Here is a 17,597-nt window from a genome sequence, read left to right as displayed (position 1 = left end):
CAACAAAAATCTGCGGATATCTGCTATACACACATCATACATGGTAAATTAGACTGAAAATGAAGGAAAAAAATACAAGTGGTTTAGGAAGGGGTTGTATACCCTTAACTAATAGTCTAACATACAAGCTCAGGTCACTCTAAGAATACATTTATCATAAGAATACTTTTACAACTCTCACGAGTCTCTTTGATACACCAAATGGTATCTCCCATTTCGGTATTTAAGCTGGTTTACCATTTCTGAATTCAGTCATCGCCTCTGTTACAAAAACGGCATATGAGTAAATGAGTAAATCAACGAAATATATATTTAGAATCAAAACTATCATTACAAAAACGAAGTGATAATACAATTAGTAGAATTTTCTGTAGTATGTTCTTATATATTCGGCGTCTGTTGTTATATTTAAGAATTAAGACTGTGTTTGTTTACTGTCAAATTTCTAGTGGGACAAATTTCTAGTGGAAAATGTTGGGAGATTTCACTAGGAAGTCACACTTCAACCTAGTTATTTTCAATTCCAAATGACTTAAACTTGGAGTTCACACAAAAAAAGTCACATACCCAAGACTTTGATAGTTATTACAACAAACTCAACAAAGCAAAACTACTAATTTATCATCACAATTCATAGCAAATAATAAATATGGAAGTAAATACAAAGAGACACAAAGATTTAAGGTGGTTCGGTAAATGTTACCTACGTTCACACAAGAGTCTAGTTTTCTTTATAGTAAAGATTGGAGAGTTTACAAGAGATAACTAGAATCAAGAACAAGAGGCCTCACTCAAATCCCAGCTCAATAGAGCTCCCACAATTCCCATGAAATGAATTTCTCAAAATTGTCTCAAAACCCTAATCTATTTCTTTTATATAGGTACACACGTAAAAAAAAAAGAAAAATGGGCTTTGGGCCGAAATTTCATCAACTGTCGAAATTCTGAAATAAGGTGAGAGCGGGTGTGCCTTGGGCAAAGCAAAGGAAAGCGCATTCGCACCTTCTTCGTGTCCAACTTCTAGTAACTTTAGGGTGTGAGCCCCTTGGGTTTGGCTATAGTCAAGCGCATGCGCCTCTTCTCCAAACTGAAAAACGTGAAGGCAACATGGTCGAACACCGAAGCAAAGCTCGACAGTTCCATAACCTAACAAGAAAATATTATATTTGCCATTGTTTTCCCACTAAAGATTTGTCATACCAATTTGTAGTGGGAAAATTTCAGTTTTACCGATTTACAAAAATTTCTATTGAGAAAATATGAGATTTGCCAATTTTACCAGTGTTTGTTTACAAAAGTTTTTTCCCATGACAAATGATATTTTAACTTTTTGGAATTTTTTTTTTTTTTTTTTTTCAACCTCATTGAAATATATAATAAAAAAACAAAAAGTATGAGGCCAACAATTCATTGAAACCAAACGACTATATTGGCATATCATGTTGCTAGGATAAGTAATAAACATGTAAAAAACAAGGAAAAACGATTCACAAGGATAGAAGAAGCTTCACATAAACCAAAAACTATTTGCAAACATTTGAATTCTCCTCTAAAACCTCTTGATATGTTGTCAACCCGTCACTCATGTGTATACAAAGAAACCGATGTCGTAAGAACAATATTCTCATAGAAAGATAAGTACAACAACTCTTATAACAAAAATATTTTTAACGAATGCTATTAAATGCAGATCCTATGTGTTACTATAATATTTATAAGAAAATTTAATCCCAATCTTCTTATCTCTAGCTCCTTACATAAAAAAAAGGGTATTTTTTTATATTTATATCTTTATGTAGTTTTTAATTAAAAACTCGGGCAACAACAACAACAACACCACCACCTAGAACCCAACATCAAGAAGACACGGAACCCGTGCAAAGCAAAGAATACCAACCCGGGCAGACAACAACACCAGTCACCACACACCACATGTACAACACCACTCCACCACTCCACACACCACCACCACCACGCGACACACTCCACCACACACACTCCACCATGCACACCATAACACACACCAGTCCACACACACCGCCACACACACCACAACATATAATGCACAGTCACCACCACCAACTAGAACTCGAAATCGAATTAGTCCATATATATTCAATTCACTCATAAATAGAGCCACACTACCACCACCACACCCACACTGTCACAGCATAAACAATTAAAAAAAAATGAATATTTGAAATATAAATATCTCAAACATCATTCGGTTCAATTGTCTAAAAACCTAGGCTATGACGGGGGATACAACACATGTCAAAACCTAAAACCCACATCCACAACGGGGATCAACTTAACAACAAAATCTCCAAATCCTCAACTATCACTTTATTAAAAAACTTTCTTCCATCCCAATACAAACCTAAACAAACTTTAAGAATAACAATTTCCAACATCGTATTCTCATGTCATATAAAAATGTAACCCACGTTATTACATCATTCCAATAAGATCGGCCTAAAAGAAAACTAACGGACTGCCTCCGGGCACGAATCCCAATCACACGTGGTTCCACCGCCTTCCACCTATGTTCCTAGAACACACCCACGCTACAAAACAAAGCAAACATGGGTTGACAAAATGGAATTTGTTGGTATGAGTAGACTAACCACATAAAACCATTATCATACTTTAATTATTCAAACAATCACTTTATATTATCCCATAACTTAATCATTCACGACTTGGAAGGCGGGTAGTTCCGCCATTTTAACCGCATAATTTCTTCCCAAGCAAGACTTCCATTATATAACTCATTATAATAACTCGTTTTAATATCTAAACTATTGAATTAAAACTTACCGATATCCATCTTTGTAGATAAGGGTAGGACCGGCGTCCCTCGCACAAAATGTTATTAATTCCTACCCTCCCCTGCAAAGAAAGTTATAACTTCTATATAACATATGTAGATATTATATTAGGTATTCAAAAGTAAACCCAACCACTCGCATAATCAAAGAATACAACTAACCCAAGAAAGGCGAATACCTTAGTTCCTCTCTAGGCGGTCAAATAATCACGGTCATTCATGGCACATTCAATGAATACCCTGGGTCATTCCTGCCACATTCAAGGAATACCTAATCCTACATTCCCGTACACTCAAGAAATACAACTAACCCGCAAGGCGAATACCTTAGTTCCTCTTTAGGGCAATCCAAACAATCTGGTCATTCATGGCACATTCAATGAATACCCGGGTCATTCATGACACATTCAATGAATACCCATATATAACGCTAACGGGCCATTTATGGCACATTCAATAAATGCCCACCTAACATATGACATCAACAGTCATAAAACTAAATTCCACAACTTGAGGCGTGGAGAGTTCTAAAAGGTTGCGGTAAATTATTTACGCATTATTGCACTTTATTATATATATTATTTCAGAGAACGAAGAAATATCTTGATTTATGTATTTTTGGTTACGCGTTATTAATATACCGATGTCTAAGTGTCATAGCGTTGTATAACATAAAAACTGAAATATCACATAGTAGTTAATACACATACTCACGTATGTTTAAAGGTCTTAGCCTAAAGTCAAGTATGCTAATAGCCCTAGACCTATCTTAATAACCCAAATCATAATCCGAGTTAAAATGTCAAATTGGGTCAACTGGTCAAAATCAACTCTGGTCAAAGTCAAAGTCAACCATCATGGTCGAAGTCAAACTGTCGTTTCCATGTTCAACAGGTTCGGGGTCATAGCCATGGTTCATGACTAAGGTCAAATGTGCATGGCTCGTGGGCTCATGGTTAAGGCCATGGTTCGGACCCAACTGGCCAAGCCTATGACGTAACCAAAAGTTCAAATTATGTTAGCCGGATCCAACAAAAAAAACCAAACTATACACCGGCCCAACAATAGATTTAGCCCAACTAGAAATATCTAGAGGGAACCATCCAAAAAACAATAATGGCCCACCCACAAAATAGGAGAAAATCGGCCCATAATTACAAAAATTAGAACTGGCCCATAACAAGTTAACGCTAATAGGAAAAAGGGCCCAAACAAAATTAAAACCAAAAATCGGGCCCAACCAAACAAAAATAGAACTGGCCCATCCTAGCTAATGTTTTTGGCCCAACCGATTAGGCCCAAGCCCAAAATCGGTTACTGTTCATCTTCTTCTCCAATTCTGTCCTCCACCAGCCACCAAATCGACCGGCCACCCACTCCTCACTTCATCAACTCGTTTTTGCTCCCCATAAAAACCCAAACAACATTAATGAAAGCGAAAACCCCAAATTATTAAATCCAAACCTCACCCAAAACTAGATCTAGAAATTTTTACTGCTGCCATTAATGGCTTCTCCAAGCTTTAACAGCTGCCGACCCCTAACCACACCACAGACTCCAATCCCTAACCCAACGTCCATCATACATCAACAACCAATACAAAACAACAAATAAAACAACCATAGTTTAAACCAACCCAAACAAGACCGGCGACTCCATTAACAGTTCTTCAAAGCTTCGACAGCCGCCCCTCACGACACCCACACATCACCCTTCATTCAAACCAACACTATACTATACCAACAAATTCGATTCCAACATCATCTAACAAATACACAAATTAACAGTTCAAAAAAAAATCAAAATCTACACAACCACAGTATCACAGTATCAAAAATATTAAGGAAGTGACGGTGTTTGGGGCTCGCGCCTCCATGATATAGTATGGAGGTGATAGTATAGCACTAAAGAGTTTCAACAGCAGTCCAAAAATCACTCACCGAATAGAATGAACAAATAAACATAAAACTTATATATTTTGATAATAAATCTGTAGATTTGAAATTGATAAAAAAAAAACCATCGTTATAGTAGTTCGTGAGAGATAAAATCTACTCACCTGTAGCGCTCTCCGATTATCAGCCAGCTACAAGGAAAAACCTTCATTTCCTTTCCTTCAGTAAAACTCCCATTTTTTTTCTAAAACCCTCGCTGTGTTTTTTTCCCAAAAACTCTACGTGAAAAAACTCCCCGAAAAACAAGGACAACCCTTATCCATTTACCTACGGGCTTTTATCCGTCCGTAACTGCTGGATATTTTATATCTGTTTTATCTATTATCTATTTTCATTATTATCTTTATTATTATTATTATTATGAAAACAAAGAATAAAAACATGGGGTGTTATACACACCCACACTCACCACACTACCACCACCACCTGCCACAAACCCCACCTACCCTAGCACTTGCAAGTACACACCAACTATTGTATTTCCCATATCGATTACAACCTTCAAACAATCGCCATCACATGTTTCTGAAGACAGTGACTATTTTTTCACCAAATAAAATGGTCTTGGAGTCCTCGACCTTAATGTCACGATGCTTCCATTGATCACGAACACGTACCGTCGCACTAAAACAAGTCTGCACAACACAATAATCATCAATTAAATTATTAATTATTGTATACTCCACTATACATTACAATACACTGATATAAATAATTAAATTTAGTGAAGCGAATTTTACAACGTATGTTGAGAAAGAAGACCTTGAGCACGAACAAGCAATATTCATCAAAATGCGAAAAACTTGACTGAATCTATCCATGGTTTTTTGAAAACAATAAAATTAATTGTTAGGCAACTGCAATTTTACAAGAAATCGACCGCCATTTACCATAACCCAAACAACAACGATAAACCAATATATATTCATCTACAACACAAACATATATGATTTGTACTAAACACTAAAGTGAAATTAATTTATACTGAAAAACAAACAAAAAGAACCCTAGTTTTGATAATGAGTAGAGCTTACCAAAGAAGGAGGCGAATCGTTCAAATCAACAGTTATGCAAACGTTAGATATGTAAATTTAAACAATGAGGCGATGCGAATCGCCATCAAACTTCACTGGCGGACAAGTTCAAATTCGAGAGGAGAGTTTGATGATTTATTTGAGCAAGTAAATGAGAGAGAGAAGAGAGAAGAGCAAGAGCGAAAATGAGAGAGAATAGAGGAGAGCAAGAGAGAAAATGAGTGGGATGAGAAAAGGGAGCTAGAGAGATGGGTGGCAAATCTTTGTTGCTCTAGTGGGAAAATAACCACTAGCAAAAGAGTTTAGGGGGAGATCGAGGTGGGAAAATTTTATTTGCCGACAGTGTCCTTAAATGTACTAAAACACTAGCAAATGATGCATCTAGTAGATTAGACATCAACGGTTGGAACGGCCTTAAGACAAGTTTTATGTGGACTTAAAAATAGCGTTAGTAACGGCTCTTTTTTGTGTGGGCCTGAATTAATTATCACTTGTGCAGATCTTATGTGCACAAATTTAGTAAGCTTTTCTACCTCCTTTTTCACGTTTCTTTCCTCCTCAATAACCTATCTTGACGTAAGTCTTACGAAGGCTTTATTCAACACGTTGCATATATGAGCATGTGTCATAATAATTTTTTTTATTTGGACATATAAATATTATATGGCTAAATCTATGGTGCGCGAGATGTATGGTGCGCCATTACATCTCGGCCACTCATACCAAGGGTGCGTGTGTATTTAATGGCAAAAGTACTGATCCAAAGGCCCATAATTACCTGCGCACCATACGACCTGCGCACTGAAGACATGCTCATATTATATATCTATTCTTTCTTTCTATATATAATAAAACATCTCATGGTTTTTTATGCTTTTATATCAAACAGCGAAAACAGTTTAATTTGGGAGATCCAACGGTAATCATATCATAACACTTTTACTAATACCTATGAAATTAGGAAATAAGAAAAAATATAATAAAGAGATCTTGGATACCTAAGGACCAAGATTAAAGTATGACTTCAACAGTTCAACTTACACCACTACTATTGTTTTTCTAGGGTGTGAACAAAATAACCATAGTACAAAATGCCACGATATATCGCAGTATACTAACTTGGTATGGAAAACTCTTCTTACCAGATATATATCGTTATATATCGCAATAAGTAAGATAAATCTTTAAAATTTCAAAATATCGTAAGTTCACAAGAAGTAAGAAATAATCAAGAAATGAGGTTCAGTCCCTTGGTTCTAACTCGGTTGAGTATAAACTCCCTCCCATCGACCCATATCACATAACCTCTCTATTATTTAGGTCTTATTAAATAACCTCCATGTTTTCCAAAAAAGAGATAAAATATGGTTTGTTTTTATTTCCCATTTTATCTTATTTTCTTTTTTACCCTTTTGGGATTGAAAATTTTCCGACTATATGTAAATGTATTTTTACATAGTCATATATATATGTAAAACTATATTTGCATAGTCATTGGAGCTATAAAAACTTAAATTTACATAGTAACTTTTGGGATTGAAATTTTTTCGACACCTGACATAATATATGTAAATGTATTTTTACATAGTTATATATATGTAAAACTATATTTATATAGTCATTGGAGCTATGAAAACTTAAATTTACATAGTAACTTTTGGGATTGAAAATTTTCCGACGACACCAGACAGAATATAAATTTAAATTTTCCTATGAAAAAAAATTTCATATGAAAATTTAAATTTAAATAGGTTAAGAAGACTATGTAATTTTATATTGTCATATGTAAATACAAATTTACATAGGATGACGTCAGCCCGGTTTGTCTTTAAGCCGAAATTATAAGTAAAGATTGATGACGTCAGTTCGGTTTTCACAGGGGTACTTTGGTCTGTTTTGGCTTTGATATTATGTTTTAAATAGTAGGGAGGTTTTATGCATTTATGTTCGCTTACAGGAGGTTTTTGTGCAACCATTTAAGTACCAGGGAGATTAAACCCATTGTATGAAAAAATAATAGGGTAGTTTAAGGCTTTCAGTTTGTAGTTTGTCACTGCCAAATTATTTGCTTATCCTCTTCCTCTTCCATTCAATTTTTAAGAATATATTAAGATATAGAGTTGTTATGATGAGTGGCAAAGGATGAAGAATAATATAGTTTTTAAGCATCTTTAGTAGATTTTTTTTATGGTGTTTTCACTTTTAAATGGCTAATCTAACCATAGAGTTCTTTTTATTTATAGCAAGAGAGGTTGTTATATTGAGTTACAATCTGATATAAGTTTTTCCCCTAGTATCATTGTATACAATTTTCTTTATATCCTCATAAAATGAGCTAGGGGTAACTTCAATGTCTCTAATAGAAAAATTATTACAAGCTAATGTCAACAAACTTATTACATTACCTATAAATATGCTTAACATAAAAAAATTCCATTAGCTCTCTTATCTCCGATGCATCTGTTAGCAATTTCCTTGTTGGCCATGACACTCTGCTTTTCTGCTCAATGAATGAAATGGCATTAGTTGAGTCTGTTCTAGTTTCTGCTTTTCATTCTCTCTCTCTCCCTCCTTTATTCCCTCTCTTTCTCAACCAAACCCTAACTCTCTCTCCCTCCACCCACAAACCCATTTCTCCCTCTCTCTTCTCCACAAAAAATTAATGGAAATCTAGTTGTATATATATGGAGTATAATGGAAATCTGGAATTAATGCTATAGAAACACAAAAAAATGGAGAAATACCTTTGTACTCTACTTTTAATATAATGTCTAGATGGCACGATCAACAGTTGAAAAAATATATTGCAAAAAATTTCATAGAAACAGAGTTCACTAATCTTATATGAATCATACGACAATAATTTCCTTGCAACTATGAACGGGACATGTATCCAATTCCGACAACCAACAACGATGGCAGCCTAAATGCATAACGTGTGAACAGGGGATTCGAACAGTCTCTGATTCATCCAAGAACCTTGTAAAACAATACGCACACACTTCCTTTTCCCAGTTAGTATGAACTTTCTTCAGTACAACTCTTTGGTTTTCGTTCGTTGCCGAAGCAACCACAACCAGGTCTTCTTCTTCTTCTTCTTCGGAATCAGAATCAGAATCAGAATCTTCTTCTTCAGAATCATAATCATAGTCTTCTTCTTCTTCATCATCATCATCAAAACTATAATCTTTTCCTACATTTTTTTCATCAGCATCACAATCTATTTCTTCTTCAGCATCATAATATTTTTCTTCTTCCACACCATAATTTTTTTTTTCTTCATACTCAGTAATAAAGAGTTCAATATATGCAACAATGTGAAAAGAATCATTACACGTCAATGCTAAGGAATGGGCTTTCTTGGACGCATAGAATGCAATTCGTTCTTTGAGATAGCCGAAAGCTATGCTGTTAGGGTGAATCTTCATGATAGAAAGCATCTGTGTGAAAATATAATCCGACAACTGTGGAAGAAACAAGAATTTATGTGGAAGCTGAAACAACATTGTTTTAGGATCACTTTCTTTCACTTCACTCCACCCCGGGCCAATAGATGGTTTGGATATTCTGCATGTCTTCTTAACTTGAACTTCCATGAAAACATCTCCAGTGTTAGTTTTCGGTAGACTTGTAGTCATCGTAAGAGAACATTGGGGAGAAAGAAAAGTAAACATGATTGAATCAATTCAACTCTCTCTCAACAAAAGAACAAATTATTAAGTAATTATCTCAAACAAGGCCTAACCAAAGTATGAAACAGGACGTAGGACGTGAAAGTTATGTTTTCAATTTTGTGCTAGAATTGAGAGGGAACGAAACACATATATATACACAGGCGAGTTTGCAAAAAAAGAAAGTTTTGTTTCTATTTCGAGTCGGAATATGTGTACTAATTTTGATTGGACTTATATTTTAGTTTCCACATAGAATCAGGGCGAAGCTACTAAATTCGGCCCAAGTGCCTGTCCACAAGACATGACGATTTTTATTCGACTTGGATTCGAACTATAATTCAGGAGAGAAGCTACCAAGTTCGACTCAACTATAAATTGATAACTACTGTTGATTTCTATTAGGATATCCCATATATAACAGAATTTTTTTATAAATAGTAGTACTCTTGTAGTCTTGTGGCTTAGCTTGAGAGAGAGGGAGAAAACATAAAGGGAGCTATGGGTATGATGAGTTTCAAGCTAGCTTTAGTTTTGATTATAAGTGGTGTTGCATATTGCAATGGTGGTACCTCGAGCTCCTACGTTAGAAAGACCCAAGCGTCTACGGACTTGCCTCTCAGTGTTCTTAGTTCACCACCCGGCTATAATGCTCCAGAACAGGTGCATATTAGTATATCACATGCTTGAAGATTTTTCCTTTTTTTCTTTTAATTGTGAAGATGGTTTTACGGTACGTGTTTAAATTGAATAATGTATACTAATTTGCTAAAATATGAAGGTTCATATAACTCAAGGAGATCATAATGGAAGAGGTATGATTGTATCATGGGTGACTCCATTGGAAAAGAGTTCGAATTTTGTCGAGTATTGGAAGGTTGATGATGACAAAAACAAGCAACGAGCCTACTCCGATAGTAAGGAGTACAGTTTCTGCAACTATAAATCTGGCCATATTCACCATGCCACCATAAAAAATTTGGAGGTATTTTCTTATTGTTGCATTTATATTTTAAGTTTAAACATGTTTCGCTAGTGAAGATTTGTATATGACCATTTTTTTTTTTTTTTTTTGTTGTTGATGGTGGATTACTTATTGATTCGGGATTGTTTGCAGTATAATACCAAATACGTTTATGAAGTTGGGAATGCTAATACTACCCGTCGTTTCTCCTTCACAACTCCTCCCGAAGTTGGACCTGACGTTCCTTACACCTTTGGCATTATAGGTTGGTAATAATTTTTTTTTTGATAAACAGATTCTAGTTAAATACTATCCAATTGAACTTGGCAATTCTGTTCGAAGACATATAATAGCCAACTTAACGTCTGATCGAGCACACAACCTTACTCCTTACACTATAATAATGATTTCTGCCTCAAGAGACATGACTATATTTTGTCCTTTTTCACAGGAGATTTGGGACAGACATATGATTCTAATCAGACATTGGAACATTACAACTCCAATCCGAAAGGGCAGACAGTACTGTACGTAGGTGATCTATCATATGCCGATAATTACCCGTTGCATGACAACAGAAGGTGGGACTCATGGGGCCGGTTTGTTGAAAAGAATGCTGCCTATCAGCCATGGATTTGGACTGCCGGCAATCATGAACTGGATTACCTTCCCGATTATGTAAGTTGCTGTTCTGATATTTGGAGGTTTTTACTTGGTTGCCTATTGTTTCAGCATATCTCATAAATAACTTGCCATCAGGTTTATGACGATATATTTTTTTGCTTGATTTATGACTATAGATTGATGTTCTTACTTTTCATTTCTGTAGGGTGAAACTGTTCCATTCAAACCATTCACACATCGATACCATGTTCCTTACAAGGCATCTAACAGTACATCCCCACTTTGGTACTCAATCAAGCGTGCCTCGGCGTATATCATTGTTCTTTCATCATATTCAGCTTATGGTAAACAATCTACCTGTTCTCAATAGTTCTTTTCATGGTAAACAATCTTGCAAGTGAATAGAATGATCACCCGGTATTAAGGGATAAACTTTTGTTTAGCAGCAGACATTAGATGTTTTTATGTTGTTAAGTCTTTGTGTATGTACCCGAGTGAGTTATGTTCATGAGTTTCTCATGATTGTAAGGTTTCGAGCCTAGTATTATTGTACTAAGGATTCTCCCTCTAATGATCATACTCTTGGGGTCTGTCTCAACCCCATAACCATTTCAAAAAAACAAGAAAAAAAGAATGTTTAATAAGTTGATAACTGGATATGATTGGATTTCCTGTGCAGGAAAATATACGCCGCAGTATGTTTGGCTTCAAAACGAGTTCGCAAAGGTGAATAGATCAGAGACCCCATGGCTGATTGTTCTTCTTCACTCTCCATGGTATAACAGTTATGACTACCACTTTATGGAAGGAGAGAGCATGAGAGTGATGTTTGAACCTTGGTTTGTTGAAAACAAAGTGGATATTGTGTTTTCTGGTCATGTTCATGCTTATGAGAGATCGGTAAGTTTCAGTTTGTGACCTTTTTACTACATGAATCTCATATTAAGTTCTTAGTACTGTTCTAATTTCTAATTTTCTTTATATCTGCTACAGGAGAGAATTTCAAATATAGCATACAAAGTTTCAAATGGGAATTGCACACCAGTGTTAAACTCATCTGCACCGGTTTACATTACAATCGGGGATGGAGGAAACATAGAAGGCCTTGCTAATAAGTAAGTCTTCCTGCTTCTAACCTCATTACAACAACATTATGTAGCGTCTTCTTGAATGACATTTGTCATTTTCTATGTGCAGGTTTACAGAGCCACAACCTAGTTACTCAGCTTACAGGGAAGCAAGCTTTGGGCATGCAATGCTGGAAATAAAGAACCGAACGCATGCCTTCTACTCCTGGCACCGTAACCAGGACAGCGAAGCAGTTCTTGGAGATTCTCAGTGGTTCTACAACAGGCAGTGGTATCCACATGAAGAGAGTAGCACTGCTGGTACTGTGGCTTAAGGGAAGAGTAATCAATTTTAGAAATCTGTGAACCATATGAAATAGAGCATTCTAGCTTGGAAGGTTTGGTATACCACCAACAGTGCGAATAGCGAGTAGACATTCAATTTCAGTTGTATTAGATACTCAATCCACATTCGTTTTCAGTGCGATTAGCTGCTCAATATTTGTTCTTTCTTTTTCACAACTTTAGTTCAAGATCATACTAGTATGCTCAATATTGGTTTTTTCTTCACAAATTAGTGTACTAGCACTAGATTTCTGAACTAATGTAAAAGATGATTGCCTGGAGCTGCAAATCTCTTCCTTCTATTAACTCTTGTAACTCTTCTGCTATCAGTCATTGCAAAAGGTTAAAAAAAAACATGTCCTAGTTTTAAGAGTTCTGTATTAGTATTATCCGGTGAATGTAAACAAAATAAACAATACAGGTAGTCTTAACTAATACTAATACAGTAAAAGAGTCCTTTCTAAAGCGGAAACTGACTCATTTTACTGGTAGTCTGTAACTCCTGATATTCCACCTTTGGTTTTCCAAAACTTGAGTGGAACAACCAGAAATCCACTTCTTTCTCATCAAATGAAAATGCTTTATATCTTGCAAACAACACAAGTATTGGTTGGCCAGGAACAGATAAAAATGTTACCATCAACACGTCCATTAATTATCACTCAGCCTAAGAAGCAGCAGTAATGGTGGACGGCCAACTCAACCTGTCTTAACACAACAAGTGATCAAACAGACTCTTGAAATATGGAGCTTAAAAAGAAGAACAAGTCCTGGGACAAGAGGGCATGATAATCAATTGCTTCACAATTCAATAAATTCCAAGAGGGGAAAAATGAAATAGACAATCTTATTATTTGAACGCAAAGCGTCAATTCCCTTTCATACAACATGGACCACTTTAGAGTTTTGTCTAGTTTTAGTGCTGCAGCAAGTGCTTGCTCTAAAGCAAAATCGTATTTACCCGGAAGTAAAAATGAAGGCACACATTGAGCAGAACATTGGAAGGCAAAAGCAGAACGAGAAGAAGAAAACATCTTGCAGGGGATTGGATTGCAGGGGATTGGACAGAAAGAAGGATGTTATCATGATACAGCTGTTGTGGAGTCATCAACAGGATTCCAATATCTGTTGAAAAACCATAAAGAATCTGCTGTTACAGCATAACCATCTTGATTACGATGCCAACTGTAGTAGGCATGGGTCCGATTCTTAATATCAAACATGGCGTGACCAAAGCTTGCTTCACGATACGCTGAATACTTTGGTTGAGGTTCGGTCATGCTGCATATTCAAAGAAAACTTTATATATTCAATGGACAGAATAATCTATAAGTAACTGTCAGAATGAATGTTTGTGAGTACTATCTTACTTGGTTGCCAATCCTTCTAGATTCCCTCCATCACCAATGGTAATGTAAACAGGGGCAGATTGGTCACTTATAGGAGTGCAAATGCCATTTACTACATTGTATGCAATGTTTGAGACACGTTCCTGTAAGAAAAAAGTCTTTTCAGACCATAGCAGAGAAAGTAGCAAGGACTTCTACAATTCTTTTATCCATACTAAAAGCGACAAAAGAGCAAATAGTATACTAAGGGCGAAAGAAATAAGAAGAAGCTAATTTAGAGCCCAGTCCTATTGAAAAGTGAGATAAAAAAACCCACTTCATATAGAGATTACAAATTAATTTAACTTGCCATAGTACGAATTTTTACTTGGCCTGAAAAGAATGTGTGCTCTTAGAGAGAAGCACAGCTAGCCATATAATACAGCAAATACTCATATATACGCCAAATACAGTGTCAAATTGCACTTGCCGATAATATTTATGAACAAAGAAAAGGAATCAGGTTATCTAGATTAGTCAAATTAAACAGAGCAGAGAGAAAAAAAATGAACTTACAGATCGTTCATAGGCATGAACATGTCCAGCATATACAACATCTACTTTGTATTTTACAAACCATGGCTCGTACATTACTCTCATGGTTTCCCCTTCCATAAAATGATAATTGTAACTGTTGTACCAGGGGGAATGCATAAGAACAATCAACCATGGTGTTACAGTCCTATTAACTTTGGGGAATTCCTGTTCAAGCCATTTGTACTGAGGGGTGTATTTGCCTGCACAAGAGAGGAATATTGTGCCATGTAAAGCGACTGTGCAACCACATTAACCTTTTACTTTAAGTACATGATGTAACTAGCAGTTAACAATTTGGGTATTCATCAATCTGAATCATACTCTTTCTTCTGTTAAGATAACTACTAACATGCAAAACAAAATTGCACCTCATCATGATTGTCATATCAGGACAGATAAGTGTTTTCATAGATGCTAACTTGTAGAGGGATAGTATGACGTTTTTGTCCAGGGACATCTACACAAGGGAGCAAAACATCAAGCACAACGTGCATAAATAAGGTAAACAAGCTTACCATAGGCAGAATATGAAGAGAGGACAATGATATATGCGGAAGCTCGCTTGATGGAGTACCATAGTGGAGCTGTGCTTCCAGATGCTTTGTAGGGCACATGATAACGACGAGTAAAAGGCTTGAAAGGAACAGTCTCACCCTTCAAAATAAATAAAATAATAAAATAAAAAGACCACCTCCGGTCAAGGAAATCAATTCTCAAAAAAATGTTTTGATTTGAACAAAAGCAGATTGTGTTGGAAAGCAGCATTTCGGCTGAAGTGCACATGAGAATAACTGGGTGATGAAGAAAATTGTTATACTTTCCATTAACATAAGTTTGCATTTATCTCCCATAAAAACAATTTCAAGATAAACACACGGATTCAAAGAGCCAATAAACCTTCACAAGTGTGTTGGTTACTCGGGTCATTTTGAGGCAGCAAAGTCGGTATGCATATTACCATAATATTATAAGGAGACAAGGCCTAATACTTAGAGAACGGGTCTCCCTGGATTTCACAGTGTCCCTAAGATGAAAATGTACCAAAGGCAATCAGTTTAAAGCCCAAAGATGAAGGCATGAATGACAACTTAGTCAAGTAAAGACACTCTTAAGATATTTACATCTCTTTGTTTCTGTTAAAAAATAAATGTTTCTAGTTTATCAACGACAATCTTTCAGCTGCATAGGAATAACTATTCGCAAAGAAAACATAGCCTGTAAACTAGGTGAAAATTTCATAGAACAACTGATAAACATATTGACTTCAAATGCTTTGAGTAGATATGGAGTGCTTACGATTTCAGGAACAAAATCAATTTCATGATTCCCTGCAGTCCATATCCACGGTTGATAAGCAGTACTTCTCTCCACAAATCTGCCCCATGTATCCCATCTTACATTGTCGTGAAATGGATAGTTATCAGCATAAGAGAGATCGCCAACGAACAACACTGTCTGTCCTTTTGTTGGGTTATTTTCATAATGAGTGAGTGTTAAATTTGAATCATAACTTTGGCCAAGATCCCCTGCAAATGACGTCATATAGTGTAAGACCAAAAGGAATGAAAAATTATTACAGAACATTTCTTTATCAGCACTTGTAATTCTTTGAGTATCTGCCAAAGTTCTATATCATAAACCGATAAATGCAGATAACCATGCTTTCCATTTAAAGCTTCATAGGAAATGCAATAACTGTTGTAGTTGAATTCACATAGATTAAGGTTCATATAATTTACCGATGAGACCAAAAGTATAAGGAACATCTGGTCCAACTTCAGGAGGGTTCTAAACCAGAACTGCCTCATGGTGTTACCCACTCCAAGGGCATAGTAATATTTTGTATTAAACTGCAAAACACAACAAACTCAAAATTACATCATTTACATTAACACACACCTTCCTGTGGCAAGTAAAGGTGCAACTTAATCGTCTAACTACAGAGCAGAGCTACCATAAACAATAAATGGGTTCCAGACCTACCACCAAATCCTTGATGGTGCAATGATGAATGTATCCAGAAGTATAATTGTAGAATTTGTAGGTAAGCACTTTGCCCTCAGCACTAGACTTCTGTTTGTCATTTGCTTTCCAGTACAGCACAGTATTTGAACCCGGTTCATCTTGAGTTACCCAAGATACAATCACTGCTTTTCCCACTAAATCTCCTTGAGTAATATGAACCTTAAAACACAACACTACATCATATCTTCTTCTTTTTTATAATAAAGAAAATCTCAGAAATGGGGTAGGCATCAAATTTATTAATCAAACTAATAAAGTATAAAGGGACCCAAGTATAAAAGCACCTATTCAAACATAAATGTAACTCATTTAATAATATTTGAATGACAACGGGAAAAAGAAGTAAAGTGTTATTAAAAAAAGTTAAAGAAAAGCTCAGCAATGAAAAGAGTTTAGCCGTCTGGGTGTAAAAACCAAGAAGGCCATTAAAAAATTATAGGAAGAAGAAGATAAACACCTGCTGGGGAGCATTGTAACCAGAAGGAACACGAAAGACATCACTATCAAGTGGCATATCAATAGTTTTCTCAACCTTCCTAACAAAACTACTTGTACTTCCTCCATTGCAGACATTTGCTTCATTCAAGATTAAACACAACACAGTAACAACAACAACAACAACAAACGAACCCCACGACCTCATTTCCTTCTTCTTCCCTGTTGTAGGAGAGAAAGAAAGAGAGAGTTGGAGCGTACTTATATTTGTTAATGGAGGGAGGGAATATTCATTGGTATATATACGGATATTATGAAAGACTTGTGTAGTTAAAGGAAGGGTGGACTATTTATAGATTCGATTTCGGTTTATCATTTCAAAGTTGACTTTGGGGTCTTCGCTTAGATTACGTAGGGACAAAAACACTAGATAGTAGATAGGATGCCCAAAAAATCGTCGTTTTGCCTTACGTTTTAATAGCTTATTCGTGCTGTCACTTTAGGATCCATCTCAATTACAGCACTTCTTTAGAGTTAAAGACTCAAGAGTCGAGACTCCGAAATTATGGTTTGAATAATAATACAGGTAAGTAGGGTGATTACCAAAGATTGTATATACAAAAAGAACTTCCATTAAAATTAGTACCCCCAAGCAAACTATAGAAAAAAAAAATGAGAAAACAAAAAATGCAATGACAAATAAATGACATAATTGTTCTATT

At 35.7% G+C, this 17,597-nt stretch overlaps 2 protein-coding genes and 1 long non-coding RNA gene across 4 annotated transcripts; 1 reads left to right on the top strand and 2 right to left on the bottom strand.

The window, feature by feature from the left end:
* Positions 1–17: 17 nt before the first annotated feature.
* On the bottom strand, positions 18–6,140 carry LOC147520526 (uncharacterized). Its single transcript, XR_015212661.1, has 3 exons — positions 5,820–6,140; positions 4,890–5,420; positions 18–261 (listed from the first exon to the last, which is right to left on the bottom strand). It is a non-coding gene; the product is annotated as an uncharacterized LOC147520526 (long non-coding RNA).
* A 3,851-nt stretch (positions 6,141–9,991) lies between these two features.
* LOC147520525 (purple acid phosphatase-like) lies at positions 9,992–12,700 on the top strand. Its single transcript, XM_086594291.1, has 8 exons — positions 9,992–10,153; positions 10,272–10,475; positions 10,608–10,719; positions 10,906–11,132; positions 11,284–11,422; positions 11,758–11,978; positions 12,072–12,193; positions 12,276–12,700. The coding sequence occupies exons 1-8, from the start codon at positions 9,992–9,994 to the stop codon at positions 12,478–12,480; spliced, it is 1,392 nt and encodes a 463-aa protein (XP_086450417.1). The 3' UTR covers positions 12,481–12,700.
* A 616-nt stretch (positions 12,701–13,316) lies between these two features.
* LOC147520524 (purple acid phosphatase-like) lies at positions 13,317–17,275 on the bottom strand. Of its 2 annotated transcripts, XR_015212658.1 has the most exons (8): positions 16,898–17,275; positions 16,399–16,599; positions 16,155–16,265; positions 15,712–15,941; positions 14,931–15,069; positions 14,395–14,615; positions 13,861–13,982; positions 13,317–13,771 (listed from the first exon to the last, which is right to left on the bottom strand). XR_015212658.1 is itself a non-coding variant. In XM_086592056.1 (5 exons), exons 3-5 carry the CDS (start codon positions 14,530–14,532, stop codon positions 13,573–13,575), a joined length of 459 nt encoding a protein of 152 aa, XP_086448182.1. In that variant the 5' UTR covers positions 14,533–14,615; positions 14,931–15,069; positions 15,712–15,941; the 3' UTR covers positions 13,317–13,572. The 2 variants fall into 2 exon arrangements, 1 of the variants encoding a protein (XP_086448182.1); XM_086592056.1 differs by lacking the exons at positions 16,155–16,265; positions 16,399–16,599; positions 16,898–17,275.
* Between the last annotated feature and the right edge of the window lie 322 nt (positions 17,276–17,597).

Source organism: Coptis chinensis, chromosome 2 (assembly GCF_015680905.1).
Source record: "Coptis chinensis isolate HL-2020 chromosome 2, ASM1568090v1, whole genome shotgun sequence".
In the NCBI taxonomy this organism is placed as follows: domain Eukaryota; kingdom Viridiplantae; phylum Streptophyta; class Magnoliopsida; order Ranunculales; family Ranunculaceae; genus Coptis; species Coptis chinensis.
Note: the sequence above shows the minus strand (reverse complement) of the source record. Positions and strands in the feature narration are given on the sequence as shown.

What these genes read in the sequence shown, in the direction of transcription:
- LOC147520525 (XM_086594291.1), top strand. Translation starts at nt 9,992, where the DNA reads ATGGGTATGATGAGTTTCAAGCTAGCTTTAGTTTTGATTATAAGTGGT. An exon ending in CCACCATAAAAAATTTGGAG is followed by an intron (nt 10,476 to 10,607) that starts GTATTTTCTTAT and finishes GATTGTTTGCAG; the next exon opens with TATAATACCAAATACGTTTA. An exon ending in ATAGAAGGCCTTGCTAATAA is followed by an intron (nt 12,194 to 12,275) that starts GTAAGTCTTCCT and finishes TTCTATGTGCAG; the next exon opens with GTTTACAGAGCCACAACCTA.
- LOC147520524 (XM_086592056.1), bottom strand. Translation starts at nt 14,532, where the DNA reads ATGCATTCCCCCTGGTACAACAGTTACAATTATCATTTTATGGAAGGG. An exon ending in TTCATGCCTATGAACGATCT is followed by an intron (nt 13,983 to 14,394) that starts GTAAGTTCATTT and finishes TTTTTCTTACAG; the next exon opens with GAACGTGTCTCAAACATTGC. An exon ending in CTAGAAGGATTGGCAACCAA is followed by an intron (nt 13,772 to 13,860) that starts GTAAGATAGTAC and finishes TTGAATATGCAG; the next exon opens with CATGACCGAACCTCAACCAA.